The sequence below is a fragment of the Chaetodon auriga genome, chromosome 5 (assembly GCF_051107435.1).
Source record: "Chaetodon auriga isolate fChaAug3 chromosome 5, fChaAug3.hap1, whole genome shotgun sequence".
NCBI lineage: Eukaryota > Metazoa > Chordata > Actinopteri > Chaetodontiformes > Chaetodontidae > Chaetodon > Chaetodon auriga.
This window is the reverse complement of record NC_135078.1, coordinates 29,105,001-29,122,500: the sequence shown is the minus strand read 5'-3', so window position 1 is coordinate 29,122,500 and position 17,500 is coordinate 29,105,001. Positions and strand designations below refer to the sequence as shown.

The 17,500-nt window shown below is 48.2% G+C and overlaps 2 protein-coding genes and 1 non-coding gene across 3 annotated transcripts in view; 2 read left to right on the top strand and 1 right to left on the bottom strand.

Moving 5' to 3' along the window:
- Positions 1–2,873, top strand: part of prdm12b (PR domain containing 12b) — a 4,894-nt gene extending 2,021 nt beyond the window's left edge. The window contains exons 3-6 of the mRNA XM_076731656.1: positions 596–720; positions 1,175–1,330; positions 1,993–2,107; positions 2,376–2,873. Coding sequence (XP_076587771.1) covers positions 596–720; positions 1,175–1,330; positions 1,993–2,107; positions 2,376–2,839 — 860 coding nt within the window. The 3' untranslated portion in view covers positions 2,840–2,873. The remainder of the gene's footprint in view (positions 1–595; positions 721–1,174; positions 1,331–1,992; positions 2,108–2,375) is intronic.
- A 3,932-nt stretch (positions 2,874–6,805) lies between these two features.
- Positions 6,806–17,500, top strand: part of c5 (complement component 5) — a 19,748-nt gene continuing 9,053 nt past the window's right edge. Inside the window, exons 1-21 of the mRNA XM_076731958.1 lie at positions 6,806–6,873; positions 7,638–7,833; positions 7,934–8,087; positions 9,045–9,115; positions 9,231–9,328; positions 9,986–10,068; positions 10,186–10,276; positions 10,360–10,468; positions 10,928–11,060; positions 11,190–11,305; positions 11,380–11,568; positions 11,656–11,859; positions 11,943–12,155; positions 12,691–12,840; positions 12,961–13,087; positions 13,187–13,252; positions 13,868–14,059; positions 14,400–14,484; positions 14,615–14,697; positions 15,180–15,319; positions 15,428–15,661. Coding sequence (XP_076588073.1) covers positions 6,806–6,873; positions 7,638–7,833; positions 7,934–8,087; positions 9,045–9,115; positions 9,231–9,328; positions 9,986–10,068; positions 10,186–10,276; positions 10,360–10,468; positions 10,928–11,060; positions 11,190–11,305; positions 11,380–11,568; positions 11,656–11,859; positions 11,943–12,155; positions 12,691–12,840; positions 12,961–13,087; positions 13,187–13,252; positions 13,868–14,059; positions 14,400–14,484; positions 14,615–14,697; positions 15,180–15,319; positions 15,428–15,661 — 2,802 coding nt within the window. The remainder of the gene's footprint in view (positions 6,874–7,637; positions 7,834–7,933; positions 8,088–9,044; positions 9,116–9,230; positions 9,329–9,985; positions 10,069–10,185; positions 10,277–10,359; positions 10,469–10,927; positions 11,061–11,189; positions 11,306–11,379; positions 11,569–11,655; positions 11,860–11,942; positions 12,156–12,690; positions 12,841–12,960; positions 13,088–13,186; positions 13,253–13,867; positions 14,060–14,399; positions 14,485–14,614; positions 14,698–15,179; positions 15,320–15,427; positions 15,662–17,500) is intronic.
- On the bottom strand, positions 15,007–15,088 carry trnas-gcu (transfer RNA serine (anticodon GCU)). Its single transcript has one exon. It is a non-coding gene; the product is annotated as a tRNA-Ser (tRNA).

Genomic DNA, 17,500 nt, shown 5'->3' with positions numbered 1-17,500 from the left:
TCAGGTGTTCCTGTGCTTGAAACGAGCATGTCGGCTGGTTCTGGTGGTCCTGGATCTGCAGTCCTGAACGATCAGCTGTGACTGGATTTGTGTCGTTCTCATGTTCACTATTTGTATATTTGCGAGGTGCAAACACACTGCTCTGGAATGGATCAATACTCATTGATCAATACTCACTGATCCTTCCCAATATTTATCTAATATTTATTTAAAGGTATATATTAGATAAATATATTAGTATCGATGACTTTCAGAGTGATAACTGGCCTGAGATCAGCCGCCATGACGAAGCACTTTTCTCTCCAGTGTCGGAAAACAAACTGAGCAGTTCGAGAATCAGAGTGTGTGTGTGTGTGTGTGTGTGTGTGTGTGTGTGTATGTGTGTTCTGTGTGTGTGTGTTCTGTGTGTGTGTGTGTGTGTGTGTGTGTGTGTGTGTGTGTGTGTGTGTGTGTGTGTGTGTGTGTGTTTTCTGTGTGTCTGTCTGCCTGTGTCTGTGTAGCGTCTCTCTGTACAGGTGAGTCTCTGAGCAGCAGGTGCAGGTGATGTCCCCGCAGTAACAGCAGCGTCTCTGTCTTTCGTCTTGTCGTCTTTCAGGTGAAGGTTTGGGGATTTTCTCTAAAACGTGGATTAAAGCGGGGACAGAGATGGGCCCGTTCACCGGACGTCTCATCTCACCTGAACACATCGACCTGTACAAGAACAACAACCTGATGTGGGAGGTGAGCAACGTTTACATGAACTCTTCATTCACTGAGATCAACCGACGACACATTCACCGACAGACTGAATGCTATCCAGCCAGCTAACGAGTTAACGAGCAGCTAACAGCTGAACTAGCTTTAATTAGTTACTGTTGCTAACTGTCCAACTACCTGTAAGCAGCTAACAGAGCTAATGCAGGTAAAGCCTGTATGTAACCGACTAGCTTAGTGTTTGCTAGCTGGCTATGATGCTAATGTGTTAGCTAACCAGCTTAGCCTACCGAGAAAAAGTAAACAAGCCTGTAACTTCTTTAAAACCAGGGACTCGAACCTTTTCTAACTAGCTAACAGGTTAGCTGATATCCGCCGACAACAAACGAAGCAGCTGAACTGTTGACTAAACGAAGCCACCAGAGGCCGGTGAAAACACGGCGGGTGTGATGGTGACGGCTTCTGCTGTCCTCCCCCTCAGGTGTTCAACGAGGACGGGACCGTCAGGTATTTCATCGACGCCAGTCAGGAGGATCAGAGGAGCTGGATGACGTACATAAAGTGTGCGAGGAACGAGCAGGAGCAGAACCTGGAGGTGGTTCAGATTGGCAGCAGCATCTTCTACAAGGCTGTGGAGGTCAGTGAACGCCTCACGTCTGTCCGCTGATATCAGCTCCGTGTCTCCGCGGACGTCTGTCCACCGCTGTGTCCGTGTTGTCGTGGAAACGGACGGGTCAAACTGTGCCTGAAGCATTTTGTCCCAACGGCGCTTCAGGTGGAGAAAATCACTTCAGACAATAATCTTTGTGATAAAGATCACAGCCGGAAACTGAAACTGAAATCGAAAATCGAGTCAAATGTTGAACTTTATGGAAGTAAAAGAAATGAAGTGGGGCAGAATCAAACAGCTGTTCTATTAAGATGATTATTTATTCATTATTTTTATATTATTTATTGTTTATTTATATTTAAACATCAGGAGTGTTTCAGTGCTGATCTTCAGACTTCAGAAACCCTGATGAGGAGGAGGAGGAGGAGGCACTTTTTGGTTTCTGAGTGAACGCAATCATCCTCACCACAGTTCAGGTGTGTGTCGCCCCCTGCTGGCTGACACATTAAAGACCTGCTCCAGTGCCCCCCTTCCTCTGAACCAGACCTGAACTACAGAAGTGAAGAGTTCAGACGGTGTTTGATGATTCAGATCTTCATCAGTTCTTCATGTTTATTCTTCGTCGTGGCTGTTGGGGCTGAAGGAAACACGCAGCGGTGCGGTAACGTCCTCCATCTTTCTCTCCTCAGACGATCCCTCCGGACCAGGAGCTGCTGGTCTGGTACGGAAACTCCCACAACACCTTCCTGGGAATCCCTGGAATTCCTGGAGGAGACGAAGAACAGACCAAGAAGACGAAGAGCGGTAAAGATGATTGATTATTGATTTGTGTGATTGTGAAAAATAAGCGCAGAGACACATCTGCTGGCCTCCATCCAGACCAACTAAAAACACATTGTGTTGAAATCTTTTCTTCATTTTTCCTGTTTATTTGATTTTATTTTGGGGCCTTTTCATTGTGAATATGATGCGTTCACTGAACACCAAACAGAAAATCGTCCTTTATCAGGCCCAGAGTCCACTTTCACCCAAACATCAGTCTGAATTATTCTCCTCCTCCTCCTGCTCCCAGATGAGTTCCACACCTGTGACGGCTCCTCTTCCTCCTCCTCCTCCTCCTCCTCTTCGTCGTCCTCCAGTGTGGGTCGAATGCGTTGCGTCATCTGCCATCGTGGCTTCAACTCCCGCAGCAACCTGCGCTCCCACATGCGCATCCACACGCTGGACAAACCGTTCGTCTGCCGCTTCTGCAACCGCCGCTTCAGCCAGTCGTCCACGCTGAGGAACCACGTCCGGCTGCACACCGGAGAGCGTCCCTACAAGTGCCACGTCTGCCAGTCTGCGTACTCGCAGCTGGCCGGCCTGCGGGCGCACCAGAAGAGCGCCAGACACCGGCCGACCGGAGACGCCGGGGCCGCGGGGGGAGGCGTGGTGGTTCACACATCTCACTCACCTCCTCCTCCTCACCCACCGCAGCTGACCGCCATGCCTCACCCGGCATCACTGGTCCACCATATACCCACCATGGTACTGTGATAGGTGGAGGGTAGACAGGTAGACAGGTAGACAGGCAGGCAGACAGACAGACAGACAGACAGACAGACAGATTTGGACAGATGTATCTCCATCATTTGAATTGACTCAGGCAGACAGACCTGCAGAGCTCGTCGGTGGCCGTTCCCAGTCAGCCAATCAGAGCGCTGCTTGAGAATGGTGACGTCACCTTCTTGCGCTTATACGAGAGCAAGCTTTGAGCCAGAGTTCAGACCACGTGACCTGGACCTGGAGTGCAGGTGGTCGATGCCATGAGCTTCGGCCTGACGAGATCCAAACACTGAGATCAGTTCACCGTTTTCAGCACATTGATTCAAACACTGTCGACGTCCATCTGAGCTGCCTGCGAGTCCAGCAGATGGCCGTTTGTGTATTATATGCATGCACACAATTATTAGAGCACAGACACACTCAGAGAAGCACACACACACACACACACACACACACAGTGCTCTTCAGGGTCTCTTCATCAGGATGAGGACACACTGGAGGTTTATCATGAACTCCGATAATGACTCGTATACCAGTTGCATGATGGGACAGTGTTAGTCTGTGACTCCAGCTTATCTCGTCAGTATCGTTCATGTGTCTTTGAGATGGTGATGTCGTGCTTTGGTTTGCATGCATATGGTTCTCTGTGCAAGGTCATAATGTGTGTGTGAGCACTGAGGCTCCTTCAGAGGAATCCACTGAGTTTCTGGTAGATCCTCCTGTTGGTCAGGTTAGAAAACCTCGTCATCCACCCAAGCTAACAGGTGAACATACCTGATGCTGAGTGATGGTGGGCTCCATCTACAGCTCAGATGATACTTTCTGTGCTGATGGAGAATCGTTATGATGCAAAGTTTTGCTTCTTAGGAGACGCCAAAACTAAAGTGTATTCACCTGCAGCAGGTGTGAGCGTGTCTGTGTGCACCTGCTGTCACACCAGCAGATCCACCTTCACACCTGCTGCCTGCTCTGCTGTCTGATGTGAGTGAAGCTGCTCTGTCACAGTAGAAACCTGGTTTATCCTCAAACATGACAGATGATTATTATTATTATCACAGCGAGGAGACAGAAGCACAAATGCCGAAAATGACTCCGAATAAACTGAGAAGTTATTGTGCAACCAAACCAGGAAGCTTGTTAGCAAGGAAGCTAGCTTGCAGAGCTATTATGAATGCTAAACTTTGCTGTTATACTTTCTGCTGTGATCATTTAGTGCTAGCTTACAACATGTTAGCTTACAGCGTGTTAGCTCACAGCGCGCTCAGCAAAGCTCAGACTCTACTTTGCACGAAGCTGCACGGTCAGTGATCAGAGTCCGTCTGTCAGTTAGGCTCTAACCTTTATGACCACGTGAACACGACGTGTTAACATTCGGCCACACTCTCACTTTAATCCATGCTGAGTGACAGGAGTCCACAAGCTAGCACATTAGCATACACCTTGTTGATTATGTTTTTGTTTTGTTTTTTTCAATTAGAAAAAAAATTAAATGTAGTGTTGAGCTCCGTGCTAACACTTAGCTTTACCTATGTGGAGTAATACTGAGGCAAAGCACTAACATTTAACTATATATTAGCTTGACTGATAGACATGATGCTATAACTTGAACATAGGACCATGCTAGTCATAGCGAACTCCTGCTAACACATTAGCAAGGTACAAAGCACCAAAGTCCCTAAAGATATTTTTAAATCTGGATTAAAAGCAGATGATTAAAAAAAGAAAAAACATCTTCTGGGACTTTGAGTGTTTTGCACAACATTAGCTTCATGCTAACATGCTACAGACCAACCAGTAAATCTCCTGAAAGCTCACAGATTCCTTTAAAGAAGCTCATCACTAATTAAACCAGGCAGAGCCTGAAATCTAAGATATTTTAAGATTATTATTATTATTATTATGTCTGTTGTTCTCAGGCAGGTTCAGACGACACCTGTTAGAAAATATTAGAACTTAAATTTCTAATCTTTGTAAATGTTTCTATGTGATTTTCTCGCACGCTCAGATTTCTGTATAAAAATGCTGTTAAATAATCAAAGTAACGAAGAATCGACGAGTCCCTTTAACTGAAAGCTGTTTGTCGGCCTTTTCCCCTCACAGGCTGTAAATAAGCTCCAAACTGTCAAAGAGAAGAATGTGAATATGAACAGGAGATCTGCTTTATGCCCAGAATATAATTCAACTGTCACTTTATCTCTGTATATGTAGGCTATATGTACAAGGTCATGTATGACACATGTATCCGTATATGAAGTATGCTATGTCGACTATAAAGGACGCTGTATTTGAGTCTATATCCTCCTAATAAAGAATTACTTAACCTTTGACCTCTGCTCTGCTGTCAGTCTGTGTTCTACATACTGCTCAGCTCTCAGATAGTAGGAACCAGGGTAGAAAGTAGCTAAGTACATGTACTCAAGCACTGGGTTTGAGTGCAATTTTGAATTTTGATTCTATGGTATTATTGCTTCTACACCTCACTACTTAGTGTATGATCATTTCAGACTGGCATTTTGGCCGCACGCTGAGTACTTTCATACGTACTGTCAGTACACGTTGTTGGTAATACTACACAGTTTATTGCAGTGACAGTTGCAGTCGAGCGATTCTTCGTCCATCAGCTTGTTTGTTCTTCGCCTGTGAGGATCAGAGGAAGACGGTCAGTTACAGTTCAGAAACGTTCACATCAGGCTCCTTCAGACATTTCACGTGTTTGGACATCTCGTGTGATTTGGTCCCGTGTGGTCAATTCACACTGTGTACAGGCAGGCACATTTCACATGGCATCATATCATCATACTCACAAGTGGAAACATGAATTTCTCACTCTCAGGATGCCAGATCATATAAAGATTCTCTAATCCAGATTTTCTTTTCAAAATAAAGCAAATGATAAATTCATTTCTTGCACTAAATAAAAACATGTTGGACTTTGAGGAGCTTTTAATCAAACTGCTTCAGTCTTTCTTCTTTCAGCTCAACTTACGTTTGACACGTTGTGATTAAAACAACAGAAAAGAGTTCAAACGTAGAAAGACGATCGTGAGACGAAGATGAAGGAAGCTAACCGCCCTGAACAGCCCCTTTAATCCATCACCAATATTCATGCAAACAAACTTAGAATTCACCAGACGTCACAAAACACACTGAAGGATCATATCACAGTCTGTGTGTGTGTGTGTGTGTGTGTGTGTGTGTGTGTGTGTGTGTGTGTGTGTGTGTGTGTGTGTGTGTGTGTGTCTGGTCAGTGGTCAGGTGAGCCCTGTTGGTCAGGTGAGCCCTGCAGGTCGTGCCGGTCCACTGAGAGTCCAGATGATGATCAAGCTGCTGCGTCTGCGGCTCTTTGCTGTTAGCATGTTAGCATCAAATACTTTGTATTGTGTGAGGTGTGTACAGTTTGCTCTGCTGCCCCCTGGAGGCCAAACAGACACTGACTGCAGCTGTAAGTCTATTTAAGATGAGCCCTTAAAATTCGAATGACTCCATGATTTTCCCTGTAGCGCCACCCAGAGGACAAACGTTCCATGTTCGACTCCTCAGCCTGTAGGAGCAGATGAACCCTGTGGACGTCGTTCTGTACGTTGTTCTCGTGTCTGTGAGGAACGTTCCAGATTCATGTTCCTTTTCCTTCCGTTTCTTTTCTGCAGAACGAAGAAAAACAAGAAGCAAAGCAGATGTGAGCTGTCTGATCTGATGACTGACGGATGAGCTGATAACAGGAGAGTCAACACTGTGAGGTAAGACCAGAAAGCACAGACTGAGCAAACTCACCTTTGACACACACACACACACACACACACACACACACACACACACACCTCTGATGACTCACTGGTACTTGCCAATAGTTGAGTTGATCAATGACTAAAAGACGTCTCTCTCTGTCACTGACAGTAAGTGTCCTCAGTCAGTTGTGCTTTCAGAGCTCAGTGTGTGTGTCTTCTCCTCACCGTCAGGATGAAGGTGTGTGTCCTCCTGATGTGTGTGTGTTGCCTCTGTTGGAGGACGGAGGCTGACTCCAGATCGTAAGTTAACTTTTAGCATCTTTACTCATAATTAGCTGCTGAATTATCTTGTTGCTGGTAACTTGTCTTGATCTTTGACAGAACAGCGTTGACGTAAATGTCCAGATGTTGACGTACAGCTGCAGGACTGCAGTGGATTTGGCCTTTTTCGGTCTAATGTTCTCCTCCTGTGTGCTGGTGGTGCACAGCAGTGGTGTTCACAGACTCTGTGAGGGTCAGGGGCTCAACATGAAACAGGCCACCTCCTGCACCCGGCGTCCACAGAGTCTATTGATCTTTCTGCTTCATTGTTAAATGACATTTGATGTGCGGTTGTTTTATTATTACAAATGTCAAAAAAAAAAAGATTTTACAGACGTTACAGCCATTTAACGGTCTTTGTGGGAGATGCTGTAAGAAACCACTGAAGTCAAACTCAAAGACGTTTATCATGTGAAAAGTGAACGAATGAAATCTCTCCCGCTGTGTCATTGTCGCCCATAAACTTCATGAAGTCATGCACTGACGGCAGCTAGCTAACATTAGCCTAATAGCTCTCAGTTAAGCCTCGTTAGGCACAGCCTGCACTGTTAGCGGAGCAGCTAACTCTTAGCCTCTCTGCTCGGCTCTGAATGTAGCGTAGTGACCGACGGTCGGTCGGTTAAACTAAACTCGTCCTCGCGGGCTGATGTTTGCGCCTTCACTCTTCTGTTCCACGCTTCCTGTTTAATCTGGAAATGCATCACATTAAGGAAGTAAAGCGGCGGCGCCTCCTCCTCCCTCAGGTATCTGATCACAGCTCCTCTGTCGCTGCGTTTGGACGCTGTGGAGACGGTGCTGCTGCAGCTCTTTGGTTTTACAGAGGAGGTGACGGTCTACGTATTCTTGAAGACCTCCATGGCTCCGGATCACGTGGTTCTGGCTCAGGAAGTGGTGACCCTCAACAGCGAGAACCACCACCAGAAAGCTGCCACAGTCCGGGTGAGACGCGGCGCTCGGAGCGAGTCCGCTGTAGTTCATCAAACCTCATCTAAGGTCCAGATTCTGATCATGACGTTTCCTTTTCCGTTTCTCTCTCCAGCTGCGCCCAGATCAGCTGGATAAGAGCGTGAGGCATGTGATTCTCCACGTCCAATCAGCAGAGATCAACCAGCACCTGTCTGTCCCCGTCAGCCGCACCAACGGCTTCCTGTTCATCCAGACGGACAAACCGCTGTACACGCCCCATCAGAACGGTAACAGATCCTCAGTGTCCCACAATCCATTGCACTCCACCCACACGGAGTGTTCAGGCGATGCTTGTTAAGATGTAAACTCAGTCTCAGCTTGTGGGGTTCAGCTCAGTGTCAGTCTGTAAACTACTGAAGTCCTGGACGGATCCAGAGCTGAAGTGATGAGTGGGGACAAAGGACAGCGTCTCGCTCATGACAGTCTGCTGCTTGTCTTTGTCTTCTGTCACACTGTGTACTGCCCTTTGGTTCTGGAGCAGCATGTTAACCAGCGTCAGCTTTAGCTTTGCTCTTGTGACGTCACAGATCAATACATACTTCTCAGTACGTGTCACACACATGCAGTACATGTACTCAGGAAGTATACTTAAGAACAAGTTTGACTTGTACTTTACTTGAGTGTTTTATGACACTTTCTACTGGTACTCTATATATCTCAGATGGAAATACTGCTGTTGAAGTATTTGTCTCTGAGAGGACATGATGCTCAGCTCTGTTTGTTCCAGATGGATCCAAATGTACGTCACACGGAATAATACTTAAAGTAATACTCCAAATCATAATACTCTGAGGCACAAAGTACTGTGAGGTACATATTTTAGGACATCTTCTGAACCCATTTCTGGCTCCACTTTGATGTACGACCAGTGACGGAGGAAGTATTCACGTCCTGCACTTCAGTAAAAGTACTGATACCACAGATAAAAGTCCTGCACTGAAAACGTTCTCCTGCATCTGAAGTAACTAAAGCTGTCAGATAAATGCAGTGAAGTGAAAGTTCAGTATTTCCCTCTGAGATGTGGAAGAAGAGAACGTAGTAAAAGGTGACATGGCAAGAAAGTACTCACGTAAAGTACAAGTACCTTCAATTTGTACTTAAGTACAGTAATAATATAATTGATTGAGTGTGTGTGTGTGTGTGTGTGTGTGTGTGTGTGTGTGTGTGTGCGCGTGCGCGTCCAGTCAAAGTCAGGGCGTTTTCTCTGAACCAGGAGTTGAGGCCGGCCAATCGCAGCGTCTTCCTGACCTTCAGAGTGAGTGTCATACCCTGCAGGACCAGCAGGGTGCAGCAGCTCGCCACACCACGTTTCAGCTGCTGATTTCTCTCATGTCAAAGTGATCTCAGATCAGTGATCTCGTCCCAAACAGGACCCGGATCATACAACAGTGGACATTGTGGAGATGATTGATGTCAACAATGGAATCCCATCCATGCAAAACCCCTTCAAGATCCCTATTAAACCAAAGTAAGACCTCTGAACACCAGACCGAGACGTTTCATCTGAGCGCATCCTGGTTCCAGGCTGTCTGTCAGGTCTTCATGTGGTTCCAGGCTGTCTGTCAGGTCTTCATGTGGTTCCAGGCTGTCTGTCAGGTCTTCATGTGATTCCAGGCTGTCTGTCAGGTCTTCATGTGATTCCAGGCTGTCTGTCAGGTCTTCATGTGGTTCCAGGCTGTCTGTCAGATCTTCATGTGATTCCAGGCTGTCTGTCAGGTCTTCATGTGGTTCCAGGCTGTCTGTCAGGTCTTCATGTGATTCCAGGCTGTCTGTCAGGTCTTCATGTGGTTCCAGGCTGTCTGTCAGGTCTTCATGTGATTCCAGGCTGTCTGTCAGGTCTTCATGTGGTTCCAGGCTGTCTGTCAGGTCTTCATGTGATTCCAGGCTGTCTGTCAGGTCTTCATGTGGTTCCAGGCTGTCTGTCAGGTCTTCATGTGGTTCCAGGCTGTCTGTCAGGTCTTCATGTGATTCCAGGCTGTCTGTCAGGTCTTCATGTGATTCCAGGCTGTCTGTCAGGTCTTCATGTGATTCCAGGCTGTCTGTCAGGTCTTCATGTGGTTCCAGGCTGTCTGTCAGGTCTTCATGTGATTCCAGGCTGTCTGTAAGGTCGTTCATGTGATTCCAGGTTGGGGATTTGGTCCATTGAAGCCTCCTATTCTGATGATTACACCACAACAGCGAGGACGGACTTTGAAGTAAAAGAATATGGTAACACCAGCAGAAAACATGGCTTACTCTATCATTTCAGTCACCCGCTTGGTGCTCTGCTGCTATCATGTGAGTATGAATATGTGTTTCGAGTGCAAATTAAAAATTTTGTGTCAGTTCTTCCCAGTTTTTCCATCCTCGTGGAGCCACAAGTAAACTACATTAGCTATGGAAACTTGAACCGTTTCACCTTCAAGGTGTCTGCCAGGTGACGCAGCATGCTGACATCAAACTCATGATGGTTCAGTGATTATTTAGCTGAGAATTAGACCACATGTGTGTTTCTCTCAGGTATCTTCACGGCGCTCCGGTGGCCGATGGTGAGGTGTTTCTGCGCTACGGCTACGTTAGCGGGAAGAATCCTCCGGTTCTCATCCCCAGTTCTGTTTCCAGAGAGAGAGTAAGAAACATGAAACTACGTATATACACATCAAGGTCCTCCTTCAGTCACCCCGGGGGTCAGGCCCCTCCAAAGGGTCAGCAGATCAATCTGAGGGGTCGTCACGCGATTAAAGAGGAAAAAATGAAGTTCTGATACACAAAGCTGTTTTCAGATTTTTAGAGAATCTTGTGAAGTTTTAAGCTTCCTTGAACAAAAGTTTTGCTGTTTTTTCTTCTCCATCATGAACCCTTTGAACTTCTTCTTTATGAAATTATGTGGAAAAACAAACTGAAGCAGAATCTGATCAAACACAATCTAAGATCTAAAGTACAGTACTGTGCTATTCTGGTGTGCAGTGCTGACAGCATGAACAAAGACCAACATTCAGGTTTGATAACCAGCTGCTCGTTACTTCCTGACAGCATGTCTGCAGGTAGTTTACCTTTGGTTGGACTAAGACTTCTCTGTGTCCTTCAGTTGTCCTCAACGGGTGAAGTGGACGTAACTGTGAACATGGAGAAGGTCCTGTCTAAACACAGCGGACCAAAAGACCTCCACAGTCTGGCGGGGAAGTACCTGTACATCGCTGTGCTGCTGCAGGAGGACACAGGTGAACACATGCGCTCGGCCTAAACTCAACACGGGTTTGCTTTGATGCACAGCGACAGTCAACAGATTCCATCAGCGACACCTGTTCCACAAAGGCATCGTCACCTCAGCCCTCCCCTCTGTCTCTCAGGTGGTATCACTCAGGAGGCCGAGTTTGCCGGCGTGAAGTTTGTCAAATCGCCTTACAGCCTGAGTCTGGTGTCCACGCCCCCCTTCATCAAGCCTGGACTTCCTTATAACATCCAGGTGTGTGTCAGGACGTCACATTGTACAGCAGGTGGAAGGAGCAGACAGGTATGAACCTGATCATCTCTCTGCAGGTGCTGGTGAAGGATCACCTGGGCCAACCGGTGAACCGGGTTCAGGTTCGTCTGGTGGAGCGACAGCTGTTCAGGCAGGGGAGGGACAGCGAGGAAATGCCCTGTCCTGACAGCGCCAACAGCCAATCAGATGGCCTCGCTGTCTTCATATGCAACACACCACGTGAGGGAACCAGGGCGGTGCTGAAGGTGAGGAGGAGGAGGATCTGGTGTTTTGTGTTGCTGTTTATGTTGATGTTTATTGATTTACGTCTTCTTGTCTTCTTCCGGACACAGTTTGAGACAGCGGACGCCACCCTCCCAGCAGCCAGTCAGGCCAGTCTGAGTCTGGAGGCGGTGGCCTATCACTCCCCAAACCAGCGTTACCTTTACATCGACTCCCCTCTGCCCGGATACGGTCTGGAGGTGGGACACTTCACCAGCATCAAGGTGTACTCGGCCACGCCCTCCTACGTGCCCGTCAGAGCCCTCAGTTACCTGGTGAGGAGGCACAGCGGACGATGCACGTTGTCTGTGTTTGTCCCATCTCCATGGTTACTGATGACACCTGCGTGCTCCCTCAGGTGCTCTCTAAAGGGAAGGTGGTGCATTTCGGCAGTCAGAAGTTTGTCCCCAGCGTCGATAACAAGCAGACTCTGAGCTTCGAGGTGAAGACCTCCATGGTCCCGTCCATCAGGCTGCTGGTCTACTACATCCTGTACGGAGAGGGGACGTCCGAGCTGGTGGCCGACTCCATCTGGCTGGACGTCAGAGACAAGTGTGTCAACGGACTCCAGGTACGATGAGACACTTGTGTCTGCGTGCTATTCATCAGAGACAGGGTCAGTTCAGAGAATCCAAGTCTGACACGACTGTCTTATTTCAGACTTCAGGTTTATTCTCATTGTCACTGAACAGCCCGAAGTCAGCCAACAGTGTGTGTGTGTGTGTGTGTGTGCGTGTGTGTGCGTGTGTGTGTGTGCGTGTGTGCGTGTGTGTGTGCGTGTGTGTGTGTGTGTGTGTGTGTGCGTGTGTGTGTGTGCGTGCGTGTGTGTGCGTGTGTGTGCGTGTGCGTGTGTGTGCGTGTGTGTGTGCGTGTGTGTGTGTGTGTGTGTGTGTGCGTGTGTGTGCGTGTGTGTGTGTGTGTGTGTGTGCGTGTGTGTGTGTGTGTGCGTGCGTGTGTGTGTGTGTGTGCGTGTGTGTGTGTGTGTGCGTGCGTGTGTGTGTGCATGTGTGTGTGTGTGTGTGCGCGCGCGCGCGCGTGTGTGTGTGTGTGTGTGTGTGTGTGTGTGTGTGTGTGTGTGTGTGCGTGTGTGTGTGTGTGTGTGTCAGACTGATCTGTCACATCGTAGGTCGGTCTACAAACCGAAGCAAAACCTCCAGCTGGACATCCGGACCAATCAGGAGGGCCTGGTAGCGCTGTCTGCTGCGGACTCCGCCCTCTTCACACTACGACCCAACTACAGGGACCCCGTTGCCATGGTAACACAGAAAACATCCCATCATCTTACCTGTACTTCCTCTCTAGGACACAAACAGTCTCACTGCTGTGCTCTTGAAGTGCTATGAGATAACAGTAACAGGATGTACGGTGGCTTAAAGGTTCTACGTCACATCGAGCGAAGCGACCAGGGCTGCGGTGGCGGCGGCGGCAGAGACAGCGCAGACGTCTTCCGATTGGCCGGCCTCACCTTCATCACCAACGCCAATGCCCAACCTTCAACCAGCAGTACGTCAATCGATCGGTCAATCGATCAATCGGTGACCAGAGACCAGCGGCCTTTAAAGATGAGCTGTGACGAGGCTGAATGAATGCTTGTGTGTGCAGGTGACGCGTGTGCGGCGGCGGTGCGTCCAAAACGAGCTCTGACCGAAGAGGAGAAGACGAAGAAAGGTGAGAGTTCACGAACACCTGTAAAGCCAGTCTGACTGAGACTTTACTTTATTGATCCTCATTTGGGAAATTCTTTTTTTTTTTGCAGCAGGTTAAACGTACACATAATCAAATCAAATCAAATCAAATCAAACTTTATTTATAAAGCACTTTTCATACATAGTGCAACACAAAGTGCTTTACAAGAGTTAAAAACAATATAAATAAAAACAGAATAACAGGAAAAACCCAACCCTCCCACCCCCCATGTGTACTAACTCACACCCTCAACCACATGCATACACACACACAGAAACACACACACACACACACACACACACACACACACACACACACACACACACACACACACATTCTCACCACAGACAGTAGCAGGAGTAATGAGGCACTGAGGATTGAGGAGACATAGACATAAAACACAAACAATAAAGAAGAATTTATGATCTATGAACTGTTGGATACATTGTGTTGACTTGTTTATGTGTTGCTGTTGACATGTTCGATCACTCTGCTCAGTACCTGGTCAGTACCCAGTCACCTGCGTTGGAGGCGGGGCTTTCTGTTCATGTTGAGTGTAGAAAACAGGTGGATGACGGAGTCTTTGTGTCTGTCCAGCTGAGAGCTACGGTCCAGTGAAGACCTGCTGTGAACAGGGGATGAAGTACATCCCAAAGAGTGTCACCTGCCTTCAGTTCGCCCTGCAGACCTTCAGGAAACACCCTCGCTGCAGACAGGCCTTCAGAGCCTGCTGTGAGTTCGTCCAGCAGCACCTGGACCAGGACCAGAACCTCATCCTGGGACGCAACGGTCAGTCTGGACTCATCTCCTCCAATCCCAACACAAGCTGACGGACATGTTACTGAGGTCACAGCACAGAAACACAAGATAAACACAAGTCCTCCACACACACCTGACATCACTTACTGGCTGTTGACACCAGGGGTCACCAAAGTACAGAGATGTTACAGACCTGAAGGTGGCGCTGCCACTGTTTTAGCTACGCGACCTGCTACTGCTTCATGCTAACATTAGCACGGTTAAGGTCAGTAGGTCTGCAGGAAACGAGCGTTTGTCTGTGGAACCACTAAAACACAACTGTGTGTGTGTGTATGTGTGTGTGTGTGTGTGTGTGTGTGTGTGTGTGCAGAGATGGGGGCAGACTTTGACCTGGCTCCTTCTCTGGTGCGGAGCTACTTTCCAGAGAGCTGGATGTGGGAGGTGCAGCCCGTCAGGTGACACAAATCAAACACACCCAGGAGTTTCTGTTTGTTCTGCTGTCTCACTGCATCCCCTTATCTTATCTTATCTTATCTTATCTTATCTTATCTTATCTTATCTTATCTTATCTTATCTTATCTTTAGTCCAGGCAAGATGTCTGCCATCAGGCCTCTTCCAGACTCTCTCACCACCTGGGAGATCAAAGCTGTCGGCATGTTCAAGACCGGTGACTTTCTTTACTTCCTCTAAAGCTCGTTGATGTTCAATCATGTGTGAAACGTCCTGAAGTCTCATCCTCTTTCATCCCTCAGCACCTGTATCTGCACCTGTTCACTGCGTCCTCCTGCTCTTGATTTTTAGGAACCTCAAATGATGTATTACAGATCAGCACTGAACATGACGTGTCATCAGCTAACGAAAGAGGTCAATGACGGCACGCCATTGGAAGCGTTAGAGGATCTCACTGGTTCAAACGGGGTTGTTGTGTTGCAGCGTGTTGACATGTAAATATGGCAGATCAAAGAGAAATCCTCTGCGACGAGGATGGGATTCGAACCCACGCGTGCAGAGCACAATGGATTAGCAGTCCATCGCCTTAACCGCTCGGCCACCTCGTCTTCGGCAGGCAGTTGTCGTGGTGACCAGTCAGCTGTGAGCTGTTTGCTCAGGTGACGAACGCTGAAGGTGACCTGTGCTCCTCCCCTCCAGGTATATGCGTTGCGGAGCCGGTCCAGGTGTCGGTCAGTCTGCCGCTCAGCGTCGACGTCCCGCTGCCGTACCAGGTGGTCAGAGGAGAACAGCTGCAGCTCAGGGGCTCGGTGTACAACCAGCAGGCCGACAGCATCACGGTACCGACCGCTCACCTGGTCCAGCGGCTCGCTCGCAGGGCATGCTGGGAGCTGTAGTCACAGGGTGCAGACACATTCCTGACCTCCTGCCTGTTGTTTCCTCCTCAGTACTGCGTGACGCTGACGGCCGGCCCGGCGATGTGTCTTCTGCAGTCCCAGCCGGCCGCCGGGGGGGCGGGGCTGCACTCCACCGCCTGTACCTGGGCCCACCTGTCTGCAGGGGGGGTGGGCAAAGTGAGCTTCACCGTGCTGGGCCTGCAGCCCGGAGAACACACCCTGACCTTTACCCTGAAGACACGGCAAGGACAAAAAGACATCCTGGAGAAGAAGCTGCGGGTGGTGGTACGTTCGCATGAACACATGAATGAATGTATGAATGAATACATGAATGAATGTATGAATGAATACATGAATTGATGAATGAATGAGTAAGAACCGGAGGTTTAATAAACACAGACTGGCTGTAAAGGCTTCAGTGCTCGGCCTAAATTTCCCACCTTGATGAAGAGAGATTGACATCCAGACATGTTTGAACTGGACGGCTTGAAACCACATCGAGGTTTTATGTGAAAGTGTCACATTTTAAATATATATAGTCTTTAATATATATAGAATAGTCTTTTGCGTGGCGCCGTACGAGCGGCAGCCTGTTACAGCAGCTCTCTAGTTTTTCTTCTATTTTACTTTTTTCAGTCTGACAGGCAGCATCACAGACTACATAAACGTCTGTGTGGAGAACACTGTACCCACCAGGACTGTACGGTGTCACTCCAACAACAAACCCTGGATCAATCCCGACATTAAGGCTCTCTTAAAGGAGGAGAAGAGGGCCTTCAAGTCAGGGAACAAAGAGGAGCTGAAAAGTGTTCAGAGGGAGCTAAGAAGGAGTATCAGGGAGGGAAGGACAGATACAGAGGGAGAATGGAGGAACAGCTGCAGGAGAACAACACCAGGGGAGTCTGGAGAGGCCTGAAAACCATCTCAGGCCACCAGGAGCCAAACTCTTACACACCTGGGGATCCAAAGTGGGCAGACGAGCTGAAGAAACATCTGCCCCTCCCCCAGCTGCACCAGCACTGCAGCAGCCCTCTTCTGATCTGCCAGCACCCTGCCCGAGTACCCCACTGACCTCCGCCCCAGTATTCAGCCCACCCCCCACTGCTCCTCCCAGCCCCCCATCTACTTCACAAGACACTCAGCCCCCCTGCTCCAACTTATCCCTCACACCTCTCCAGGTGAGGAATCAGCTCAGGAGGTTAAAGACCAGGAAGGCTGCAGGACCGGATGGCCTCAGTCCCAGACTCCTCAGATCCTGCTCTGATCAGCTGAGCGGGATCATTGGACATCTGTTTAACCTGAGCCTGAGAAGAAGAAGAAGAAGAACCTCCTGATTAACGCGGATAAAACCAAGGAGCTGGTTGTGGACTTTCGTCGGCGCCCGCACTCTTCACCAACACCAGTGAACATCCGGGGAAGGGACATTGAGATGGTGACATCTTACAAGTACCTGGGTGTTCATCTGAACAACAAACTGGGCTGGACTCAAAACACCACTGCACTTTACAAAGAAGGACAGAGCAGACTCTCTCTGCTCAGGAGGCTGAGGTCTTTGGGGTGCGTTGGGCACTGCTGAAGACCTATGACTCTGTTGTGGCCTCTGCCATTTTCTATGGTGTGGTCTGCTGGGGGAGCAGCATCACTACAGCTGACAGGAAGAGGAGCGGTGAAGGAGCGGAATCAGCCGTCAGACTGTACAATCAAAACTGCTCCAAGTAATCAGTGCAGTTGTCTGGACAATAAAACATGCACATAACAGTAATTTCTTACAATTTTTTTACAATTTCTTTCTTTTATTTTTATTTAAAATTCTCACTCTTTGTATATATTCTGAGGTTTCTAATTTGCATGCACTTCTTTTTTAATCTGCTCTACTGATGCTGCTGTAATCTGGAATTTCCCCTCGCGGGACAAATTAAGGAATATTGAATTGAATTGAATTGAATTTCATACCTGAATAAGATGATAAAGCACTGACTATGAAGCACACAGTCCCAGCTACAGTCTGTCCTCATGTCCAAACGTCCCTCTGCTGTCAAATCTCTCATGAAGTCGTTGAAGAAACTTGAGAAAGTAGAAAATGATCACAGACACGTCGTGAAGTAGATCACGTTTGAATCCACA